Source organism: Phyllostomus hastatus, unplaced genomic scaffold, assembly GCF_019186645.2.
Source record: "Phyllostomus hastatus isolate PE091 unplaced genomic scaffold, TTU_PhHast_1.1 phas_scaffold_1066, whole genome shotgun sequence".
Taxonomy (NCBI): Eukaryota; Metazoa; Chordata; class Mammalia; order Chiroptera; family Phyllostomidae; genus Phyllostomus; species Phyllostomus hastatus.
Window position 1 is genome coordinate 6,512,963 of NW_025334004.1, and position 25,280 is coordinate 6,538,242.

General features: G+C 38.1%; 1 protein-coding gene across 7 annotated transcripts in view; it reads right to left on the reverse strand.

The window, feature by feature from the left end:
- CPEB3 (cytoplasmic polyadenylation element binding protein 3) overlaps positions 1-25,280 on the reverse strand; it is a 177,528-nt gene that overhangs the window by 56,441 nt on the left and 95,807 nt on the right. For 6 of the 7 annotated variants that reach the window (XM_045854203.1, XM_045854204.1, XM_045854209.1 and 3 more), the window contains 2 exons: positions 16,175-16,342; positions 14,161-14,250 (listed from right to left, as the gene is read on the reverse strand). In XM_045854203.1, coding sequence (XP_045710159.1) covers positions 14,161-14,250; positions 16,175-16,342 — 258 coding nt within the window. The remainder of the gene's footprint in view (positions 1-14,160; positions 14,251-16,174; positions 16,343-25,280) is intronic. The other variant, XM_045854207.1, reaches the window with a different exon arrangement.

The following is a 25,280-nucleotide window of genomic DNA, read 5'->3' on the forward strand; positions in this document are numbered from 1 at the left end:
ATTTCCCTCTTGAATGAGAACAGCTGATCTCTACAACTTACTGAACACCTACTACGCGTGCTAGGCACTGTGAGGGAATACTGACATGAGTAAGTTCTCATTCTCAAAAAATTTGTAAGCTAGTGCAATAAGGTCATGAAGAATAAGTGCAAAAAGAACTTTAACCTAGAAACAATGCATTAAGGATCCTAAGTAGTATTTTTAAAAACATATTTTTTTTACAGTTGAACTTCATAGAAAGAAAACAATTTTTTTCCAGTAAAGCCATGGATAGAAAAATCAGGGAAGAATTTCTATAGATGGTAGCACAGAAGCCAGACCTTAATAGTACAGCACAGGTGAAAAATTGACAAAGGACATTCCAAGTGAAGGAATTAGCCTAAATTAAAATGTAGAGATGGTTCTGCAGGTACTGAGTAGCTCCATGGATTCCTAAACATTTCCCTTGATTCAGAACCAATCTTATGTCTTTGACTCTATTACCCAAATATTTTGAGCTCTAGCCTGTTTTGTCTATTACACTAGTAACTGTTGCTCTGTGGGCTTGTTGCTTGGCAGGCAGGAGTGGGGGAAGGTAGGAATGAACAAGAAAATAAGTCTGACTGGTAGAATCACCTTACAGTTGTTGGAAACTGCAATCTACTTCCTGCGTTCTTAGTAAAGTCCTTCACAGCCCTGGAGGGCAGTGAAGTGACCTGGTAGTGACCTGGGGAACCTGGGCTTCAAGTCTGCTCTTTTTATGTAACCACACATTCCATATAAAAGGGGTCCTTGTGAAATCTGCCAATCTGTCAATTTTCATTACAGTTAGTTTTAACAAGCACCTGACTGAAAACTGAGACCACACTATGGGGTATGAGAGGGACTGGACAAAATAGTTGGGCAGTGTTATTATCAACAAGCATTAACATTTCCATCAGGGCAAAGGACACTAATATTATTTATCCCCTATTAAACCTAAGTACTGTGTTGGTGCATAGGTACACAGTCTCACATAATCCTTTCAATAACCCAAGTAGTATTAATCCTGAGTAGTATAAACTCAGGTAAGTAGACTGAGGTTCAAAGATTAAATCACTTGCTCCATGGCATTTAGGCAGCAGCTGCTGGTGCCCACATCTGAGTCCACAAATGCCCAGCTCTTGCCCTGCTGCTTGTTCTCTCCCTCATCCAGCATCATACAACTGGAAACTCTGCATTTTAATCTGGAAGACACTTTCCTACAGATGATGCTTTAGTCTGGCCTTGTATACTGCCAGAACTTTGACAATCTAATTTCTCCTCTCCTTTGCACTTTAATACTCCTCTAATGAATTTTTTTTAAATCCTCACTGGAGGATATGTTTTTTGATTTTAGAGAAAGAGGAGGGTAAGAGAGAGGAGAGGAAGAGAGAGAAATAGAAAACACTGATGTGAGAGAGAAATATCGATCAGTTGCCTCATGTACGTGCCCCGACTGGGGATAGAACCTGCAACCTAGATACATGCCCTGACTGGGATTGAACTCTCAACCTTTTGGTGTACGGGACAATGCTCCAATTGACTGAGCCACCTGGCCAGGGCTCAAATATTTTTCTTAATGTTTTCAATGGGTTTTCTCTGTGCCACCATTTCCCTTTCCCAAGACTGAGGCTATCCATTCTATTCTGAAAGACAACCCAAGTCTTTCTTCTCAGCTTTCAAAATTTTTCACCAGGTCCTCCCAGTAAGCTTCTCATTTCAAACTCTTTGAACTGACATATTCTCTCTTGGTCTCACTTGCTCATAGCCTTAGCCCTTATCCAATGCCTGACTATCAACAAGTCCTGTCCCAAGCTACACCCTCTTCTAACACATCCTCTCTGCCTCAGCCTGCTAAGTTTGCACCTTCCATTTCATTTTCTGAAATCTTTTTTCCTCCAAAGAAAGTTCTTGCCCCTGGCTGGTGTAGCTCACTGGGTTGAGCGCGGGCTGTGAACCAAAGTGTAGCAGGTTTGATTCCTAGTCAGGGTACATGCCTGGGTTGCAGGCCATGACCCCCAGCAACCGCACATTGATGTTTCTCTCTCTCTCTCTCTTTCTCCCTCTCTTCCCTCTCTAAAAATAAATAATAAAAATAAAATCTTAAAAATAAAAAGAAAGTTCTCATCAGGGGTGGTTTTGGCTTCTACCCCTTTCCAGCACTTCTGCCTGGTCCTAGCGAAACAGGTGTTGTTGTGACAGACTATTAAGATGTCCCTGTTATTTGTGTGTCTGCTCAGACTCTGTCCTGTGGCCTGTACATTCCTACTGCCTACCGTTTTCTGTTCAGTCCTTTAAGCTATAAACGCTTTGAAAGAGAAGACTAACTCTCACCATTCATCTTCTGATAAATGTTTAATAAAACAATGTGAACTGAGGGTATGCTAAGCTTTTAAAAGCAACAATAGGATGCTGTTCCATATGTCAAAACAGAAAAAAAACAAAAAGCCCACTCTTGCTGCTTTGCAGTGCCTCAGCCTGCTAAGGCATAAAATACCCATAAAAAATATGGGTATTTTTCACAAGAAAATCCTTCCTGAAAATAAAAACGTCAATTAATTACATATTAAAATATAGGATTCACCAAAGAGTGTGAGTACTACAAGCCAGAGCCTGTGTTAAAAAAAGGGTGGGAGGCAAAGTATTACTCCAGAGCTTAGAACCTGCAAAAGGTTAAGTTCAGGTTAAAATGCCTTTGTGTTTCAATCTGATCGGTTTATGTAACTCAAAAGGTGGGAAAACTTTGAATTTGGGCCTAAAACAACACTGACTTATTTCCATTCAAGTTATGCTACAAGGGGAAAAAATGTGAAGTTTGAAAACTTGCCTTCTCAAAGCCAGATTTAGACAAACTGAAAGAAAAAGAAATAGATGCCATGGATCAGCCCACTGTAGATTCACAAAGACCTATTTTTGTCCATTTAAAGCAGAGCCCCTTTCCTGTTCTTCAAACAGCAACTCCTTACCTAGTTGGCTCAAAGTCCACCTGAATCCCATGTGGCCTGATTTACGCCAGGTTCACAAACCGTGCTGGTATTGTATAAACTTCCACAACTGCATGACCTTGGTCACAAGGACCAGCTGTCTAGCCAGTCCGGCCAGTGCAGAGGAAACACATGACCACCAGCAGAAAGAACCACTCAGAAGTACACACTTTACTCAAGGTGGGTGGGAACCATCAGAGCGCAAGGCATGTGTCACTCTTGCATAAACATGGGTGACTGTTACTGTTCCTGTTCACCTGAACCCTGTGCACCTGGACTGCTAGAGCTGAAGCTGGTTGCCCAAGTGCGCTGAGCATGACAGCTTCCTCCATTCCACTGCCAGCATCACTGACTTCTGAACAGTTTCAGAGCCACATGGCCAGTCTCCTGTCCAACATCTGCAGCTGGATGCCATCCTTGCCTTTGCCCCAGAGGTCTGTGCCAAGAGTGGAAGTGCAGCTGTGCTTACTGCCTAGGAGATGCCAGCTCCTTTCCTTGGCCCCAACCCCATCACAAGAGGAGAAACTAATGGCAGTACCAGGAGCAGCTGCTTAGTACAGAACCAAGGGCAGAAGGCTCCAGGAATAGCTCACATCCAAAGTTGCTGTCACTGGAGCTACAAAAGAGTCTCCCCTCTTTAAGCCTGTCATACCCAACTTATCTTCCTAGCTGCCACACTCATAGTCCCATGCTCAGGGAAGCAGAACTAAGCCATTATTGTTTGTTTTAAACAAGGAGTCAAGGATTCTAAGGCTGCTAAATCAGGATGGCCTATGTCACAGTTAGATATCAAAAGATGAACTGGGCCAATCAGATTCCCTCTCTCTGGAATTAAACTAGAAATATGAAAACAATTTGCCCACAGAGACGAACACACATGCAGAGAAGAGCTGTGTCATGATAATGGTAGAATCTTACAACAAAGGAGAATTTCCACTGTTCCAACTCCTGCAGCCTGCCACTCCCAGCACAGTCTCCGTGGCACCTGGTTCTATCACAGCTCCTATTCTGGGGCTTCCGTGTCACTAATAACCACCTTCTCAAGGTGAGGTAGCACAAGAGAACTGCTTATCTTTGCAGTCAAAACTCAAGTATGAAGCAATGCACACATATCCAGAAATGGCGGGATGACCCAAGAGGCAGGATTCCACGGCTATTTCAACTATAGCTAAAGGGCAGCTGGGAAGTACAATTTCATCCTAAACCAGCTCTTGGAAACGCCCCAACTATGTTAGTATGAATGACAGAATAGAAGAATTCAGGAAAAAGCCAAGGATCACTTTCATTTTTAAATAGCTATGAAAGTGTACCATGGGTCATACAGCTTGAGTTACTAATTTTTATATAAACAACAGCCTTATAAATAATACAATTATTATTTATTATAATAATAAATAATCATTGCCATGATTATTTATACCCATTCTGATCTGGGTGAAGTGGTATCTCATTGTGGTTTTAATAAACTATTAATAAATCATTATTAACAATAAACAATCAATTAAATAGATTTATATTTATTTATAAATAAAAGAAGAGGTGGAGAAAAGGCAGACAACTGTACTTGAACAACATGAAATTTTAAAAATGGACAAAAGAAAGATAAGAAAAAAAACAAAAAAAGATATCAGGCTGGCCAAAAAAAAAAAAAAAGTGTGGAACTGCTGGGTCAAAAGGCAGTTCCATTTTTAGTTTTCTGAGGAAATTCCATACTGTTTTCCACAGTGGCTGCACCAGTCTGCATTCCCATGGACAGCACACTACGGTTCCCTTTTCTCTGCATCCTCTCCAACACCTGTTTGTTGATTTATTTATGATGGCCATTCTGATCTGGGTGAAGTGGTATCTCATTGTGGTTTTAATTTGCATCTCTCTGATGGCTAGTGATGCGTGGTGGCAGAGGGGTGGAGAGAAAATGCAGACAACTGTAATTGAACAACAATAAAGTAATTTTTTTAAAAAAAAGTGTGATTTCTATTACAGGTTCCAAGAAAATATGCAAAGCCCAGAGTTTCAGGATAATGTTGCTTTTTGACCTTGTCATACATGTGTACAGAAGGGGCCTTCATTATATTGCCAGTGTACACATTTAGAAACAAATAAAGAACATTGAATCTAAAAAATAAAAAATAACAACACAATTTGTCAGATTAGATACTTTAAATCTACCTTCCTTTCCCACAAATAATGCAGACTTACAAAACAAATAAAAATGACTTCCTTTATAATTCACCAGGTAAAATACTATAAAATCTGTGTGCACTTTGGAAAAGATTCTTTACCTCTTTGAGCCTCAGTTTAAATTGTGTTAGTAAGGTGATCTTACCAGGTCTAAAATCTGATGGACTCTACTTGCTAAGCAAGTGATGAACTCATCATTTGCAAAGATCCAACTGGTTCATTCAACAAGTTTCTGAGGGCTAGCCATTGTGAGGCAGGTATGCAAGGCCCTGGGTATTGAGCAGGGATTAAAACATAATATTAAAAAGCCTACTCTCATTGAAACTTACATTCCAACCCGGAACACAGACAGAAAAACACATACAATTTTTTTCAGGTCACGGAAAACACGGTGAAGAAAACTAAAATGAAGGAAAGAGGAAAAGAGAGCAAGAGGACAGAGGGGCACCTATTTTATTGATAAGGAAGTCGGGAAAGAGCTCTGTGTTAAGGTGACATTTGAACAGGAGTCTAAGGGAAGAGATGAGCCGTCCATTCAGAAATCGGGGGAAGATGGCTTAAGACAAACAGAAGTACTAAGACCCTGAGAAGCCTGAGTTGACTTCAAGGGATAACAAAAAAGTCACTGTGGCCAGAGTAAGGGAGAGAACGACAGGACATGATGCCACAGGACACCGAAGGTTCAACATAGACCTGAGGAACAGGTTTAAAGCTTCAAGTACAAGATCCATATTAATGTGTTCTTGGCTTCTGCAGGGGTCCCTCATTTTCCAAATATACAGGCAAAATGGTAAGTCCACAAATGCAATGTACCATTTTTCTAACTTGGAACTAAGCAAAAAATGTGTAGCAGATGTCCAAATTAGCATAAACTTCAATAAAGAAAACTGCTTTGGGAAGCCATGTGATATCAAATCCGGAGTCATTAAGATTTTAATTTCTTTTAACTTTGGTTAAACTTTTGCAAATTTATCCTAAAGAAACTAGTATGAAAGAAAAACCATATACAAAAATATATTAACAGAAGCATTTTTGTAATAGCCTAAATGATCAACAAGCAAGTAAATTATGGTACAACAATAGGTTAGGAAGCCTCTTTATGAAAATTAAGTAAAAATATGGGAGGAAGGAGGATAGAAAAGTGTGTATTTGCTATTACACCCCCACAAAAGATCTTTTGTATATATGTACAAATAAAGACTGAAAGGAAACAGAAAAATGATGAGAGTTGGTTCTTCTGTGGAGGCAGAATTATTCTTACTATTTATGAGATAACGCTTGCTCAATGCAAAGCAGATTGCTTTGTTCTGGTTTTACTACTTCATTACAATACTAAGGCCTATGTTTAGAACAACAATAGAAATTACTGTGATTGCATATCGACAAAGCGGGCCACACACTCATCTCCACTCCATGAAGGACTTCTCAATAACCCTGCACTGGTGGTGGTGACTATTCCTTCTTGCCACTTCTTTCCTTTAGCCTCTACAGCCACAGATGCACTCCCAACCCTTCACTCAACCCACATCTCCACTGCCATGTCCTCTTCTTTTGCTTCTTGACAAAATGTACTCATAACTGTTTTTCATTTTCTTTTCACTCCTTGCTACAAAGATGACTCTTGAAAGATGTAACCTCCAGCCACTGTCTCTTTTCCCAAAATCCCTAACCACAATTCCAATTGCTCATTAGTAATGTCTTCTCAGAGAAGAGGTGAGGACATACCAAACTTTACATATATTTAATTAAATCATTACACCAAACTGGTTTTCTCTCTATTGTCTTTGCTACTTTCAGCAGTGCCATGATTCTCCCATCCAGTGGAAGAAATGTCTAGTACAACCCAGCCATCAAATCTGCCACCATCATGATCTACTCTCTCTTACTAAAATCCATTGGTCCTCTTCTCCCCTCATTTGACTAATAACTCAATGCAAATATCTTAGGTCTTTGTGGTCCCCATTACTTCTTATAAGCCTGACTATAGAAAACTCCTAAATGGTTTTAGGTTTTACTCATCATGCTTCAAAAAAACAAAACCATATTAAAATAAACAACCTGTCCCTTACTTAAAAAAAAAAAAAGCCTGCAATGATGTCTGGGCATTATGAAAGTATTCCATGTGTATTTTCTCATTTAATCCTCAAAGCAAACTAAAAGTAGCCACCATTATTTTTCCATTTTGTAGATTTTAAAAGAGACAGGGATTTAAGAAGATGAATATTCCAGAGCCTGTACTCTTGATCACTGTTACCAGGCCCAAGTGCTAGGCCTGGGAGAGAAACAAGCACATAATAACCCTGCCTTAATTAACACCTGCCTTGAATATGCAGGGCCACTCTTATTCTCTGGGCCAGAGAGAGGGGAAAGAAGGGAGAAAGGAAGAAGAGAAAGTATGAGAGAAACATCAATTTGCCTCTCCCACACTCCCAACCAGGGACCTGGTCCACAATCCAGGTATGTGCCTTGACTGGGAATCAAACCTGTGAACTTTTGGTTCAGGATGACCCCCAACCCACCAAGCCACACTAGTCAGGGCCTCTGGGCCATTCTTATTCTCTGGACCATTGTTTTTCCCAAATGAGAATCGTATAGTGTAACTTTTACGAAATTTGGGATTCTGAGGTCAGCCTGTTTAGGCTCAAATCCCAGTCCTATCATTTAACTCATGACTGTGGACAATTTACCTTTTTCTAAACCTCTTTCTTCCTCTGTAAAATGGGAATAATAAGGGTGCCTACCTTGTGGAGCTGGGAAGATTAAATGAGATTAAGCATAGATGATAGTAACCAGTTCTCTGGATCACAACATGCCCTCAGTAACTGTTAGCCATCCTAATTATCGTAATTCCAGTTGCTGGCAATTCCTACTTATTCTCTTGGGCCCAGCTTTAAGACCAAGGTCTTGCTCAGCCCAGAGTAATCTGTTCCTCCTCTGGATGCCTACAATATTTTACTCACTTGTCACTAACCGTAAGTTGATCTGTATTTTAATAAAAATTTCATTACCATTTATAATAACTACTATATGCAGGGACTGTTGAAGCACTTCACAAGAATTTACTTACTTTAATTCTCATCACAACCTTGTGATGTAGGTACAATTATTACTATTATTATCCCTCTTTTGCAGGTGATGAAACTAGGGCACAGAAAGGCTAAAGAGCATGCCTAAAGTCACAGAACTACTAAGTGGGGGAGCCCAGCATGGCTAATTCCAGAATCCATGCTCTTTACCATTACCTAACGTTTCACATCTGTGTTTTCATGTCTCCACTGGAAAACTACAGCCTTCTCAAAAACAAGAATGGCATCTTCTCTGCTCTCCCACAACGAAATATAGATTCTTGCACAGACTGTTGTGCAACAAATATTAGATGATTTGATATTTTCAATGCTGCATGAGCATTTGCACTAAGACCTAAGCCCTGTTTGCAGTTATTCTGTTCTCTTGCCATCCATTTTCAACAACTATCTGCAGATTACATGCACCCAAGCTATTATAAACATAATGATGCTGATTAGTATTCTGTATGAATGTGAGATTCGGTTCATGCCCTACCATTTGGGGGAACCTCACTTTCCAGGACTTGCAATTTCAACTCTACTATTCCAGAACTAAAATGCATGAGAATGCAATCACAGGAAACTTTTCTTTAATATTTTTATTAGAGATGGATTTCTTTTCATCATTAAGAACTAAATGCAGAAAACATAAAGCAAGATTTTGCTTCAATTTTATCAATAGCTATTTGAAGGTATTTTAAACTGATATTTCTACTTGACCCAGCTTCAGTCTCACCCTCCCCGCCAAAAAAAAAAAAACAATACCATACAAATGCCTTGCCATCTTACTCTGTCTGGGGGAATAGTTTCTGCATCATTTCCTCCTCCCTCATAACATTCCAATCACACTTCCTTCACTTCTTCAAGGTACTAAAGCTCATTTCATATTTAGTACTTCCCATATGGTACTCCTCTGCTTGGAACTTCCTTCTCTATATTTTCCAGTTAACACCTCAATTTTCAGGTCTGCATAATTCCTAGTATTTTCTCAGAGAAGCTCTTTCATATCCTCAACCTAATCTCACACCCCTTTTAAAAGTCTCTCTGTTTTTCCTTTAGAGAACTATCACTATTTGTAACTATGTTTATTTTGTGACCACTTGACTGTTTTCTTATCTGTCCCATGGGACTCTAAGTTCATGAGACCTGAGGATTATCATAAAGACACACAATCTGACTTCCGAGCCTTCTTGGGTCTCCCATGTTCTCAGCGGTGCTCTGGGGAATACCAAGCAATTGCCTGCTTGTGGCCCACAGACAGTGACCCAGAGGGTTCTGCCCGCCCTTGGGCAGTTGCTCAAATGCCTCAGAGGCTCTTGTGCTGTAGGGAGTCCCACTCTCTGTCACCTCCCACTCTGCTTGACCCAATAACACTTAAGAGGACAGTTGATGTGCTGGCCACTGTTTCTATACACAGATTTTAAGCCCTCTAGAGTTCACGGAAATGATCATGGTTTTACAAACCCTACTCTGCCTCTATAAGGTAAACCTGATAGATGAATAAATGATTCTGTTTATTTTATTAGGCATATACTTTCTAAGAAAAAGTCTGAAGAAAACTATAGTGGATGGTTCATGTTTTCCCCTCTTACATACACATAATCCTAACATATATAGCCAATCAAACTCTACCTAATGGCCAACCTAAGGTGACCTAAAGAAAACTACAATTGGAAAAAGGGGCTTTACCAAGAAAGCACAAATCTGAATTAAAACCCAAGGAATTTAAGAAAAGGGGGGCATCATGAAAAAGGCACAGAATAGGCTGGGGTAAATTATTTAGATGTCCCCAACATTCAAAGCAATGGGCACAGATTCTCAAAGTTAACTCCAATCTTGAAATAACACCAAGTTTCTCTAGGTCCTTATCAAGTAGGTCAATCTTCAAGCTTTAGCTAAGAGCAAAAGAGGAGACAACAGTATAATAATTATTTCCCTTTCTTGACCCCAATCACCAGAAAGGCAACCTGCTCTCTGAGGACACAGGCCTGAGGACCAGAATCAGGAGATCCAGATTCTCTTCCTGTCCTGGCTCTCACTCACTGGTCCATCTCCAAACTTAACCTCAGCTGTACAATAAGGGCACCAGTTCTAATGTCCTACAGTTCTATATTATTATGCTGTTATATAAGAGTGGAGCCAAAAAAACATGGAGTTTACAGAACTTCTAAATTCTGTACTTCTCAGGCCAACCCAAATATTCTCTCTTTAATTTTTAGTAACAAATTTAAGTAGGCTATTGTAAAAGTGATCTATCTATATATTAGACAAGAAGAATGGTGGTCCAGAAACCATCAGGCATAAGGTATGACTAAGAGAAGTGAACATATTTAACATGGAAAAGAGAAGAAAAATTTGATAGTGTTAATTACCATGAGATCGATGTCACAATGATGGCTTATTCCGATTTACTTTATAGGACACAACTGACCAATGGATAAAGATTGCAGGGAAGCATCTGACTCAACAGAAGAACAAGATTTAATAATTAGTTCTGCAAATATATAGACTTCCTCTGAAATAAAATGCCTCCTCTGTCACAGGAGGTCTTAGAAGTTAATTTGAATAATGTTCTGGGCTATTTTAGAGTAGTAGTCAACAGACTTTCTGCAAAGGAATTTAAAGACCACATATTGTCTCTGTCACATATTTTTCTTTGTGTGTGTGCTTTTACAGCCTTTAAAATGATAAAAACCAACCTTAGCTTGTGGACCATTGCAAAAACAGGCAGTTTGCCCTGGCTGGTATGACTCAGTGGACTGAGTGCTGGCCTGCAAACCAAGAGGTCACTGGTTCAATTCCCATTCAGGGCACAAGCCTGGGTTGTGGGCAGGATCCCCAGTTGGGGGCATGGGAGAGGCAACCAACAGATGTATCTCTCACACATTGATGTCTCTCTCCCTGTCTTTCTCCCTCCTTTCCCTTATCTCTAAAAGTAAATAAATAAAATCTTTAAAAACAAACAGAACAGGTAGTTTGCCAATCTCTGTTCTGGAGGAGTGCTGTCCAATAGAAACATGGCTCACATAGGTAACTGAAAACTTTCCAATGTCTACATTTAAAAAGGTAAAAAGAAATAGGTGAGGTTAAGTTTAATATGCTTTACTGAATCCAATATATCTGAAACTTACATTTTAACATGTAAACAAAATTAGTGGTTATAACATTTTTAAAAACTAAGTCTTTAAAATCAGTGTGTATTTCACACTTAATAGAATAGAATATCTTGATTTAAATTAATCATATTTGAAGTGCTCCTTAGCTCCATGTGGCTAGTAGCTGTCCCACCGGACAGAGCAGGCCCAGAGAAACTTGTACACTCCACTGAGAAACAGAAGGGGTGACCTTCCAGTCAAAACTTAATTTTAATGATTCAAATCAATGAGGAACAAAGGCACAGTCAATAAATGTTGGGATGACTGGTACACTAACTGGAAAAATAAGACTGGGTCCTTTCTTGTGCCTTACTCCATTATTAATTCCAGAGAGAAACAAGATGACAACATAAAAAAGTAAAATAAATTCAAATGGCCAATAAAAAAAATGCCAAAAAAAAAAAGTTATTTTAACCACTGGATTGGCAAAGATTGAAAAAGGCCATATTCCCAAATCCTCAATAAAACTAAGTTTTGTAAACTGGGTGCTATTAGTGAGAATATAAATGTGTATGACCTTTCTGAACAGCAGCTTGGCAATATGTATAAACATACACGCCACTTCTGAAAATTCACCCTAAGAGGTAATTTTTACATGAAAAGAACAAAAAGATGAAGGCATAAGGATATTCACTGAAGCCTCATATGTGAGTGAAAACATGTGGAAGCAATTTCAATGTCCATCATCAGTAGGGCCGATTAAATAAAATAAGGTCATTAACAGTAACGTAAATTTCTCGTAGAAAGGTGTTGACATCGCTAGGGGAAATGCAGGTTGTTAAACAACATGTATAATGTGATCCCATTTATATAAAATTTAAGATTTCATGTAAATGTATATATTCATAAAGAGATATCAGAAGCACATTTAATAGAATGTATACAATGATATATGATAGTATATTTATCTTCATTTCTATTTTTGATGATCATCTGACATCTTTTATCTCAGAATTATTTTTATATATCAGCATAATTTCTTTTCAACTGGCACTCCTAGACATATCTTTTATACTTGTCATTTTACAGAGTGTGTTACATGAACTACATCATGGGAGCTCATTCTTTCACTGAAATAACACTGTTCTGACTTGCACGTGTAACTAGTACTCTTAGGAATATCTTTTTATATGTGTGACATTACAGGGTGCATTATATGCAGTACAGTGTGGTGAACTCATTCATTCACTGAAATAACACTACTCTTCTGATTCAATGAATTATTAACACTCTTCTTTTTACACTAACAGAAATTTATTTCAGAGACAACTTTTCCAGAACATCTCTCCTCCAGATTGAGGCCCATTGCCAACGCCTGGGTAAGGTGCATAAGTGTTCCCTGGGGTCTGGCAAGCAGCTCACTGCTCAGGCAGGAGCTGGCGCTGCCATGAGTCTGTTTTTTTTTTTTAATTGAATTTATTGGGGTGACATTGGTTAATACAATTATATAGGTTTCAGGTGAGCACTCTTTAAAAAAGATTTTATTTATTCCTTTTTAGAGAGAGAGGAAGGGAGGGAGAAAGAGGAGGAGAAACATTGATATAGGAAACATCCATCAGTTGCCCCTGCAGGATTCCAACTGAGAACCCTGCCTGCAACCCAGGCATGTTCCCTGATTGGGAACTGAACTGGCAATACCTTGTTTGCAGAATAATGCCTGACCCACGAGCCACACTAGTTAGGGCTTAAAAACATTTTTAAACACATGTCTTTATATAGTGTCATATATGCACCACAAAGGAGTGAACACATTCCTTCAATGAAAAAATCAGCATGGTTTTTATATTTTCTGATTAATATAAAACCTAATTTTTTAACTCTAACAATTCTTGGAGAGAATTAACAGACGTATGTTAAAGCAAACAGCCCTCTTTAGTGAGTAACATTTTCATAGGCTATAAAGAAAGTGGGGAGAAGTACAGGCAACAAAGAAACCAAACATAAAAGGCAGCCACTGGCCTTTCCTAGGTTAAGCTATCATTTGAGTCCTGTAAAAGGCACAGGAAGGCCAAGTATTTTGACTACATCTTCTAAGAGTGGGTGATGCACCAATAACACACACCAAAAAACAATTCCTTAGAGATGAAAGGCATCCTTGAAATATATCTATAGAACATAAGAAGAAAACTTTCTCTTTAACCCAAACACTCTTCTATAAACATCTAAACATACCCAGAGTAATATCACCAGAAAAGATCGCCAAATCTACAGATATGACAAACTATGAACAAATAATAATACATACTCTCATAAATAATAATAAAAAACAAGCCTAACAAAAATAAGGGAAGCAAGGTTATGTGAAGAGTCCTTTGCTAGTTTTCTCTCCACCCACCAACAAAGTAGCTTAACAGGCAGACATGGATAAAGGTAATCTCATGTAATGCCATCTTCAGTCACTAGGTTTTCCAAGTTTGGGGTTTATAAGATCTATAAAATTTGACCCTAAATAATCTTTCCCTTTACCATCACTGACATTTCTCAAAACACTAGAAGCTTTCTCCCAACTAATGAAAAGTCAGCACAAGGCTCATTCACAACAGACTCCCAGGATCTCACTGTCAATAAAATAGATACCATGAAATAATCAGAGCACTCCTGGGGTAACAGTCTCCAAGCAAAACACAGTAAGACACAAAAAAATGATTGATGTTAAGTGTTTTCTTAACTGGGAAAAAATCAACAGCTATTTTAAGAGTTAAAAGGCCGCTTTTTACTGAACTATCAAGTTAGCTCTCCAACAGGCAGGCAGTGGAGATATTTTAAGTGCATTACCTTTAGGAGGAAAATACGACTTGCTTTCAGCTTTGTGAGGCCAGTCTACAACGAGAGGTCCAAACCTGCGAAAGCTGGCAGTGATCTCATCTACAAAACAGAGAAGAAATCTTAATAAAAGAGAAGAAAACACTGCAAACAGAATAGTATAAAACATGTATTTTTATATAAAAAATGTTTTGAGGGCAATTTTGTAAAACATTTTTACAGAAGGCAAACCCACTAAGTAAAATACCAATCGTTTGGGGGGTACATTTGGTTATTTACTTTCACCCTCGAAGAATGTGTTTCTAACCATGATTCATTTCCCTTCACTGCCAATACACTTGATATAAAGTGTATATAAAGGATTTAGAAGAAAAAAAATCTGATGTTAGCTAAGGTGACCTCCTTGTCAAGTAAAAAGGAGATTCTAAAAATAGGAATGTTTTGTTTTTAGAAAAAAGGCAAAAAGTACAAAGAATATTTAAAATATGCTTTCACTCATGTAAAATAATCTCCAAGATCTCTAAGACTACAACTCCTAGATTATTATTGTTATTAATCCAAAATAATCTGTAAGATTATTTTAGAAATAGTTATGATTCTTTTGGTGAGCAGCAGGAGAAATAAGTAGGTAATTCTATTTGGTGATAAGAAGAAGTTAAGTCACTGGTTTCTTTCATACATACCTACTACATATCCTGTAACAAAAATGTTTTAAAAGTTACAGCTCAGTATATTTATCTTTTCCTTCTGACTTTTGACTCAAAGCAGGAGGTTATAACTTGGCAACTACCCAGGTTTAAGATGCCACTCAGCCTTGATCAAAACTTTGTCTTAAAGAAAAATATAATAGATGAAATTAACATTAATACAAGAATAATTTGGAGGAAAATGAGTCTCCATTTGTGTACAACTTCAAAGCAGTAAGTCTAAAATAAAACTATTTTTAGAGACAATTCTCTCATCATGAAAAAAAGAAAAGTATGATAAATTAGAGAAATGTCATAGCTAGAATAATGCTGGCAAAATAGGTTTTTTAAAACAATATTTTATAGCAGATCCAAGGCTGAGGACCAGAGTTGTTTTTTCCCCTTAAATTAATTCTGTCACAATTATGTTTCATTTATCCATTCAACAAATATTTATTGACAACCTACTATGTGCTAACTGGTTTTAAGCATAAGAGAAAAACTAACTTTTGGATTGGTAATCTCAAAAATATTATTTAAAAATTTATTATCAATCTTCATTCTTTTAAAACTTTTTATTTGTTTTTAGAGAGAGGGGAAAGGAGGGAGAAAGAAGGAGAGAAACATCAATCAGATCAGATCAGTTGCCTCTTGCACACCCCCAGCCTGGGACCTAGCCTACCCAGGCATGTTCCCTGACTGGGAATTGAATTGGGGAACTTTTGTTTTGTGGGACAATGCCCAACCCACTGAGCCACACCAGTCAGGGCTAGTCTTCAATCTTTAAAGACAAGAGGGGCTCTTCATTAATAGGTATTTGTATTAAAAGTATGAGATGGTAAGGTGTGATGGACATGAGCAAAAGCTCTGGAAACAAAAGTGATTTTGTGTTCCAATGGCACTAGAGCTACACAATCCTAAACAAATTGTTTCTCTCTGATCCTTTATTTCCTCATCTACAAAATGGAGTTGGTAGGATACGCCTTATAGGATAGCAATGGGGACTAAGTGAAATACTATAACATGAAGCACCTAGCACAACAATGGGCTTATATTGTAGTAAGTTTCATAAAAGTTAACTCTCATTATTGTTTTAAAATTTATCCCAAAATTAATAACTAGGAAACAGGATACTGTTGGGAAGCTGCTATTTATAAACACATATAAACAGCAGACCTAAATGAAGTACATAATCTATCACTGCTCCCTCTACTGAATGTTCTCATTCCCCATTCACTAAGATATGAATGTGCTTAAGCTGCCTTGGAGAGGAGAGGCAGGGTCAGATCACTCAAAGCACAAACGTGGCCTTTATAAAGTCATTAATGAACTCACAGTACCTTCATCGATATCAGGAGGAAGGCCTCCAACAAACACCTTTCTAGAGTAGCGTTCTACTCGTTCCCCATTTTGACAGCGAGTGGGAGAACTTAAGCCAGACGACAAGGACTGATCACCATGACTGTCATCCAGGAAGGCATCTTCAAAGGGAAAAAGAGAAGACCGACCTGAAACAAACGTGGGAGTTTGCACAGTTAAAATTATTTTCCTGGACAATAAATATTTTATTAGGAGACAAAGGGCAAAGTACATCATACAAAAAAATCAATCTTAAACTGTGATTTTGTTTTCAGTAGAATAGCCAATGGCCGATTCCCAACCGGGTCTAGACAAGTTTACACCATTACTTCTGTGTAAAGGTACGGAAAGTACAGACATGACTGGGTTGATACTAAGGAAGAAGCACCAAAATTGCAGCTATTTCCACTGCTAAAAAATTAGTATATCTCAGACAGTCCTTATCACTGCTGCTAAGAGTATTCAGCAGTTATTTATTCTTCCCCCAGGCATTTCTTAAAATAAATGAAAAGTAATCTTTATTCACAGATTTTTATTTGCTTTTTACGGCGACCTCAAAGGTTCAGTTCTAAAGACAGACCCTGATGGTAGAGGGAATATTAAACTGATGAGAGGCTGATAACTTCTTTGAGAGCTGGAATAAAAATAATCAAGTTTTCCTTGCCATTCCAAGCTACTCCAATTCGAAAATAAACATCTTCAATAATAAAAGGCAGGGCAGGCAAATGAAAACATGTAAGTTAAGATGGGGGAGAACAGATGTGATGTGGTTATGACTTTTTTACCCTACTAATGTAGACCATATTTTATATCACCCAAAAAATTATTCTCATTGTTAACTCTATAGTCAAATAAAGTGTATGGAGTAAAGGTACCTATCCACTCCACATGACTACAGGCAGTTAGAGTCTGCTAATAAATGTAACACAATAATGCCATCTGGCATTACAAAATAAAATCTAAGTTTAAAAACAAATATATTTCCTGTTTGAGTCACTGAGTTACTGGTAAAACTTTCCACTAGGTTCTACTCTAAAAACAGTCTTGAACGCTCTAACTTTTGAAAAAGAGAAAAATTCCCTTCTAAAATAAATTCATACACTCTTAAAAAATAAAACAACAGTATCTTCCCCATTTACTCTATCCTGTCTTTATTTCCCTGGAACCTAGGTTCTGCGTCACTACAGCCAACTCTCTGAAATGGAATATAAATAGCCTTAGAAAAATACTGGACATTTATTTCTTCTACAAAAAATAGTTACTAATATAACTCTGTTTATTTTATGAACCCAGGTGGCATAAGAAAGGCGCTGTTTTGATGTTGGGAGTTAATAAATAAAAGGACCAAAGAATTTTTTGTTCATCTATTCCCAGCTTAGCTACTAAGAAACAACAAAATCTGTCCCTCCATGTCACCTAGCTTTTTCAGCTTGACAGGAACAAACAACAGACAGTAAATTCTCATCCCTTGATGTCTGTTTTGATTATTGGGAAGGAAATAGATTTGCAGCAAATATAGGCAAAATGAGCTTCCCAAAGATACCCAGAGATGTTCTCCTCGGCTGTCAGCTCTGCTTTTCATGTAATCTACGCTCAGTGAATCATGTGCCTACTCTGATCAGCATTTCTCACAGAATGTACCTATACCCGCCTCTTACCCTCAACACTAGTAATATGAGATGCTCAGAAAACAAAAGCTGGTGCAGTGGGAGGACAAAATAATATTGGAAAATACTGTATGCCTTATCCCCTTCCCACAGATTAACAATCCACGTTAGAATACAAAAGACTGGGAAAAGTTCCGCAGTAAAATAAATCAATCCTGCATTACTTGGATTTCAGATAAAGGAATCTTTAATGTATATAACTCAGAGAAAAACACTTTTAGAAATATTTACTACACTTCACAAACACCAGACAAATAGGATGGTTATTTGGAAGTCCCTTACAAAAAAATCAAGTCTGGTAAGAGAGATCAGCAAGTACACAATTACAAAATAGAGGGAAAAGTACTAAGGAAGACTTTACCAAGTGATACAAAAGCACAATTTACTGCCCTCCAGGAGACAGGGGCAAAAATATCTTTAGGGTGATTTTAGAGGCAGGCAATTCTGAGCAGAATCTTGTGGAAGTAGAAGTATCTAAGGTAAAAGAACAAGAATCCATAGAGAAAGTTTTGATCTTTCCCTCCAAACCTTCTCCTCTCAAAAAAATGACTATTATCCATATCCAATTCAATCCACAACATCTAGGAGTTACCCTTATCATCTCTATTGCTTTCATACTCCAGTTCTAATCCATCTCTCACTATGTCCTACCAATTCAAGCTATAAAACAATTCTTCAATCCAGTCAATTTGATTCTAACAGCCTGGTGCAGATCACCATCATCTCTCTCCTAAACCAACAGTTTAATGAGTCTACACAATAGCTTGTTTGATTTCTACCCTGCACTCTACAATGCTTTCTCAACGAACAGCCAAAGTTCACCATTTTCAAATATTAATCTGAACATGTTACTACATTCTTCACCCCGACCCTTAAAACCCCTCAATAACTTCCTATGCTCTCCCGGTAAAGTGAAAATACATCACTATAACTGTAAGGCAGAGGCCTACCTCTCGTACATCACACTTGCTGCCTCTCCCTCTGGTTCACTAACCTCCAATCAAAAAGAAAGACCTTTAAATTTCTAGATTATTCTTTGTTGCTTCAGGCCCTAAGGACAAGCTGTAGACCTTAACTAAAACAAACGTCCTCTTCCCAACTCCCTAATTTTCTAGTTAACTCCTACCAATTCTTCAAGTCTCAGCTGAAAAATCATTTCCTCTGGTGGAACTATCCTGACCTTCTACGTCAGGTTAAGTCCCCTTTTCTATCTACTCATAGCACTTTTGTTAACACTTTCCCCAATTACCATTAAAATACTGTATGGGTTTTTATTTGATATCTCATTCCCCAACCCCATTAAATTGTAAAATTTAGGAAAGGGACCCATCGAATCTTGTTCATCACTGTACCTTCATGTTTTAATAAGGGCACATAAAAGGCACTCAATAAATGTTAAAATGAAGCAGCATCCAGCAAAAGACAACAGCATGTGCAAAGACATGGCGCTGCCCCAGAAAATCGAGACCTTTTCTATTCTGTTTGTTCAAGCTTAGATTCTCTATTACAAAAGAAATAGGAAATTCCCCCATTTTCCAGATTTAATATTTCTTTCTAATACTAGCCTTTTTTTTCAAACTATACTCATTCCTTGGAGACTCTAATACTCCCATCTAATCCATCTCCCACCCTGTCACAATGAAGTCTCTAAGATGCTTGTGACCATGTTATTTCCTCTACGCCAAATCCTATAAAAGCTATGCCTCCACCAGCAATTTATACCCAGGAAGAAGGGGAAGGGGGGAGAGTCAGAAGAAATCTGTGACTGTCCAGATGAGAGATGACGAAGTTTTAAACCAGAGCAGTGAAGAAGGAGAAGTAAATGTTCAAGACATTCTGGAACAAAGAGAACTTGCTTTAGGCATGGCCAACATGACCACAGTTTCCCCAGAGTACATTGATAAAGAAAATACAAGCAACAGTTAACTGTAAAAATTTGGACTGTTGTAAAAATTGATCATGGATACTTAAACTTTCCAAGGTTTTAACACCAAATCTCTGTTTTATTATTAGTATTTAAGTACCACAGACTTTAGTAATAAAGTGGCTCTTGGAAATGAAACTGCTAAGAATTCACACATACGTGACATTTCCTTAACTGTGGGTAAGAACTAAGAATGTATGTCTCAGAGCCCAATTCCCAGATCTATTTAATCTGAATCTGTGGAGCTCAAACTTGAAAATTTGCACTTGTAACAAATTTCCCCAGTGATTCATGTGCTCAAGTTTAAGAACCATGGAAATGGAGATTGATTGTTGTCTATAGCAGGCAGCCACTTAAAAAGATATTGTGTGAAGTATATAGAGCCTTGAGAAACATCCAAGTTCAATCAAGTTAAAGGTAGTGCATCCTCAGGAATAAAATGTAAAATCTATAATCTAGTTAGTCTTACTGTAACATGACTGCCTGAAGTGCTGACAGAACAAAAAGGTAGTCTGCAGGAGGTATTTAAAAGAAGTGAAGAGACTTCAGGCCAAGATGGAGGCATATAGGTAGATATACTTTGCCTTCTCAACCAAAAGAACAACAACAAATTTAAAAACAAAAGATAACCAGAACTGTCAGAAAATTAAACTGTACGGAAGTCCAACAATCAAGGTGTTAAAGAAGAAACATTCATTCAGACTGGCAAGGGGGTTAGAGATGGGCAGCCAGGGCAGAGAGGACATGTGGCAAGGGGGCGGCTGGAGGACCAGGCAGTCTCACATCTGTGTGCAGATAAACTGGGAGAAACAACGGGGAACAAGACAGACCACACAACCCAGGGTTCCAGCATGGGAAAAGAAAGCCTCAAAAACCTCTGGCTGTAAAACCTGCAGCAGTTGTGGTGGCGGGAAAAACTCCCAGCCTCACAGGAGAGATGGTTGGAGAGCCCCACAGGGTCCTAGAATGTACACAAAACCACATACCCAGTAATCAGCACCACAAGGTCCCAATTTGCTTGTGGGTTGTAGGGGAAGTGACTGAAGGCTGGCCAAGTGGCACTGTTACCTCTCTGACCCCTCCCCTAAATACAGCACCATAACACAGCCACCTGGGTTGCCCTGCCCTGGTGAACACCTAAGTCTTTGGCCCTTATTACATAATAGGAGCACTGAACAAAGAAATATGGTCCAAATGAAAGAACAGATCAAAGCTCCAAAAATAGAACTAAGTGAGGAAGAGATAGCCAACCTATCAGATGTACAGTTTAAAACACTGGTAATCAGGATGCTCAAAGAAATGGTTGAGTATGGCCACAAAATACAAGAAGAAATGAAGGCTATGAGAAGTGAAATAAAGAAAAATACTCAGGGAACCAACAGTGAAGGGAAGGAAACCGGGACTCAACAACTTGGACCAGAAGGAAGAAAGAAACATTGAACCAGAACAGAATGAAGAAACAAGAATTCAAAAAAAAATTCGGAGAGGCTTAGGAATCTCCAGGACAACTTTAAGCGTCCCAACATCTGAATCATAGGGGTGCCAGAAGGAGGAAAGGAAGAGCAAGAAATGAAAAACTTATTTGGAAAAAAATAATGAAGGAGAGCTTCCCCAATCTGGCAAAGGAAATAGACTTCCAGGAAGTCCAGGAAGCTCAGAAAGTCCCAAGGAAGTTGGACCCCAGGAAGCACACACTGTGGCACATCATAATCAAGTTACCCAAGATTAAAGATAAGGAGAGAATCTTAAAAGCAGCAAGAGAAAAAGGGAGAGTTACCTACAAAGGAGTTCCTATAAGACTATCAGCTGATTTCTCAAAAGAAACTTTGCAGGGAAGAAGGGGCTGGGAAGAGGCATTTGAAATCATGAAAGGCATGGACCTACAACCAAGATTACTCTATCCAGCAAAGTTATCATTTAGAATGGAAGGGCACATAAAGTGCTTCCCAAATAAGGTCAAGTTAAAGAACTTCATCAACACCAACTCCTTATTATATGAAATGTTAAAAGGACTTATATAAGAAAAATAAGAAGATCAAAGAAAAGATAAGAAAAAGAAGATGATCAAAAATAGGAATAGTAAAATGACAACAAACTCACAACTATCAACAACTGAACATGAAACAAAAACAAACTAAGCAAACAACTAGAATAAGAACAGAATCACAGAAATGGAGATCACATGGAGGGTTATCATTGGGGAGAGAGAGGGAGGAGAATTAGGGGAAAGGTACAGGGAATAAGAAGCATAAATGGTAGGTACAAAATAGACAGGGGGAGGTTAAACATAGTATAGGAAATGTAGTAGCCAAAGAACTTATATGTATGACCCATGGACATGAACTAAGGGGGATGGATGGCTGGTAGGAGTGGGGGTGAAGGGCAGGGGGGAATTAAGGGGAGAAAAAAATAGGACAACTGTAATAGCATAATCAATAAAATATATTAAAAAAAGAAATGAAGAGTAAGAACTTGTAGTGTTTACCTGGTGCAGACCAATAGGAGATAAGAAGGATTTTGTCACACTGGTGGGATTACTCCTCTGTGGGACAGACTGAATAGTTCATTTGATGTTTCCACAGCCTGAAAACCATCTGTTTTCCTATACTCTAATTATAAGCTCTTAAAAGACTGTTCTATAAATGAATTTAGTGCCTTGCTATTATAAAGAGGTGACTCTTGAATTTGTAGACAATTAGCCATTGAAATTGTATTTCTACTACATCCATCTCCATAATAAGTTGAAACAATGATATTATGATTTGTCCAGTGGTCCCTTACAAGGTTGGTATTTGTCCATTCATTTGGTTGGTATAAACCCACCCCCCTCCCCGCCCCCCGCCAAGACCAATCACCCTTGGGAAGACCGGTCAAGTTTTAGTTCCTGGACATGCGTTACTAGAAATGGAAACTTGAAGAGGCTGCACCCAAACTGTGTTCCATGAGAGGCCCTGCTTCACTAACTAGCATCTCTTGGGCATATTTCTTTTCTTGAATGAAAACATTCACCAAGACCAAAATGTTCTAAGTAAGCCATGTTACTTACCCAAACATTATATTCTTATGTATCTACTATATAAATCTGCTTTAAAATTTCATCATACTTCCATATAAAATATCCATATTCAATATTTTAACAGAAGCACGAGAAAAGCTTCTCAACTGTATTTTCTTTCTCCAAATGACTTTTTTTTTTCTACCAAATGGTCTGGTTTTCTGATAACTATTTTCAATGAATAACTAGAAAGTAATTTTTGGTCCAATAATTAGGAAAATACTCTCTGAATGTAGAGATGACTTAAAGCTAAAGATTCCTTATAAGAAAAATGCCAAATAAGAAACCTGCAAAGCACTACTTAAGCACAAAAGACTTGTCCAAGATAACTCTTCCCCAGGAGGCTTCCTTTCCTGCAGCTTCTGATGGAAAACTAAAGCCCCTGACCACGCTGGACTGCCACGGCTGCTCCAGCCTCACTCTGAGCTCCCATCAAAGCCTGAGCTGTCACTCCAACAGCACCATGGCACTTCTGGCCCAGTACATCCATTCCAAGCCTGGATGTTTTACAAGTAGCTCAGGAATTAGTCACTTTGGGGATTTAAAAAAATGGATTATGAGACATGACTCCTTTAAAAAAAAATGCCCAGAAGTCAAGAGAGTCAGGTTCCAGCCTATGCTTTAATCTGTGACATCAGCCAAGACATATCACTTACCAGATTCTCATTTACATATGAAGAGATTTGAACTAAAGGAGGTTTTTCAAATCCCCAGGGACAAGAATTACTTTTATTACACAAAAATAGTAAAGAAACCCCTACTATACAAATAGATAAAAATACATCTTCCTTGGTATTGCTATATGGGTATCTCTTAGGCATCACAAACTGAATCTGTTTCTAAATGCACTCTTGACATCCACCTTAAGCCTATTCTCTCCCACTCCCCATTCAATATGTAGCCTCACAATTCACCCAATTAATTGCTCAAGCTAATATCTCAACATAATTTTTTAGTCTTCCTTTTGATTTACTTTCCACATTCAATTCTTCAATCTAATGCCATTAAAGAGGATTCTACCATCTATAATCTATCTGCCCTCCATAATCTTCCATTTGTTCACTTCTTGCCAATTCAATTGCTATTACCCTAATCCTAAAACATCATCATCTCTTGCCTAGACTACTACTATAATTCTAAACTAGACAGCCCACTTCTCTCCAAATAGTAGCCAGAGTGCTCTTTTAGAAACATAAATCCAATCACTTGACCCTGCTTTAAAACATTCATAGATTTTTCTCTTGTACTTGGACCAAGTCCAAAATCCTTACCAGGAGCTAAAGCCCAGCAAGATCAAATTTCCTTCCTTCCTCCAACCTCATCTTAATATATTAATATACTCTCCCCTCTTCGCTTCCAAGCTTAGCCACTCTGGGCTCTACTAACTTCCTCAAACAAACAAAGCTCTTTCTTTCATCAAGTCCCATCCCCGTTATAAAAAAAAAAAAAACAGCCTTGTTGAACTATAATTCAAGTATCACACAATTCATCCATTTAACCCAACAGCAGTCACTCCCCACTTTCCTCAAACCCTCTTGGCCCTAGGCAACCACTCCTCTACTGCTGTCTCAGCAGATTTGTCTATTCTAGACATTTTATAAAAATGAAATCATATAATATATGATCTTTTGTAATTGCCTTCTTTTACTTGACATAATGTTTTCAAGGTTGATCAATATTTTAGCATTTATCAGTACTACTTTGCTTCAAGCTTCTTAAGATAGCTGTCTTATAAGGTCTGGAATTTTCTTTAAAATATTCTAAGGGAAAAAATAAAGGGAATATATGAAACGAGATTGGCAAAAATGTTGATAATCACTGAAGTGATGAGTATACAGTTTATTAAGCCATTCTATTTTTATGTATGTTTCCATAATAAAAAATATTTAAAGATAGCAGTCTTTCCATCTTTTGAGTTTCAGTTTAAAAAACATCTCTTCAGTGAAAACTATCCTATGTTAAAGGGAACTTTCCATTTTTCATTCCTACAACAAAAAAGTTGCCTACTACAACTTTTGAGTATAAAAATATTTGTTTCATGCATTTATTGTCTCTCTCCTGCTAGAGTGAATACACAGTAGGGAGACAGAACACATGCAGAGCCTAGCACAGCATCTGACCTGGAGTAAGCACACAAACATTCAATGAATGAAATTAGGGTGAACCACCAAGAGCCTCTCCTTCATTATATCTTTAGGCACCTCTCAGAAAATCTTCTTGCAAAGGTACAAAACTAGTGATCTTATTCCCCATACTGTGCCCTGTGCTCAGTAAAATTTTCCTATTACTATAAACAGTAACATTCCAGAGATTATAATCATGAGCACTCAGAAATTCCTTCAGCTGTTCATGTTTTACTCTCGAACCATCCATTCCCTTAGACAAGAAACTTCACATAACCAGGTCTGAATCAGCAGGATGGCATGTTTGCACCATGGTTT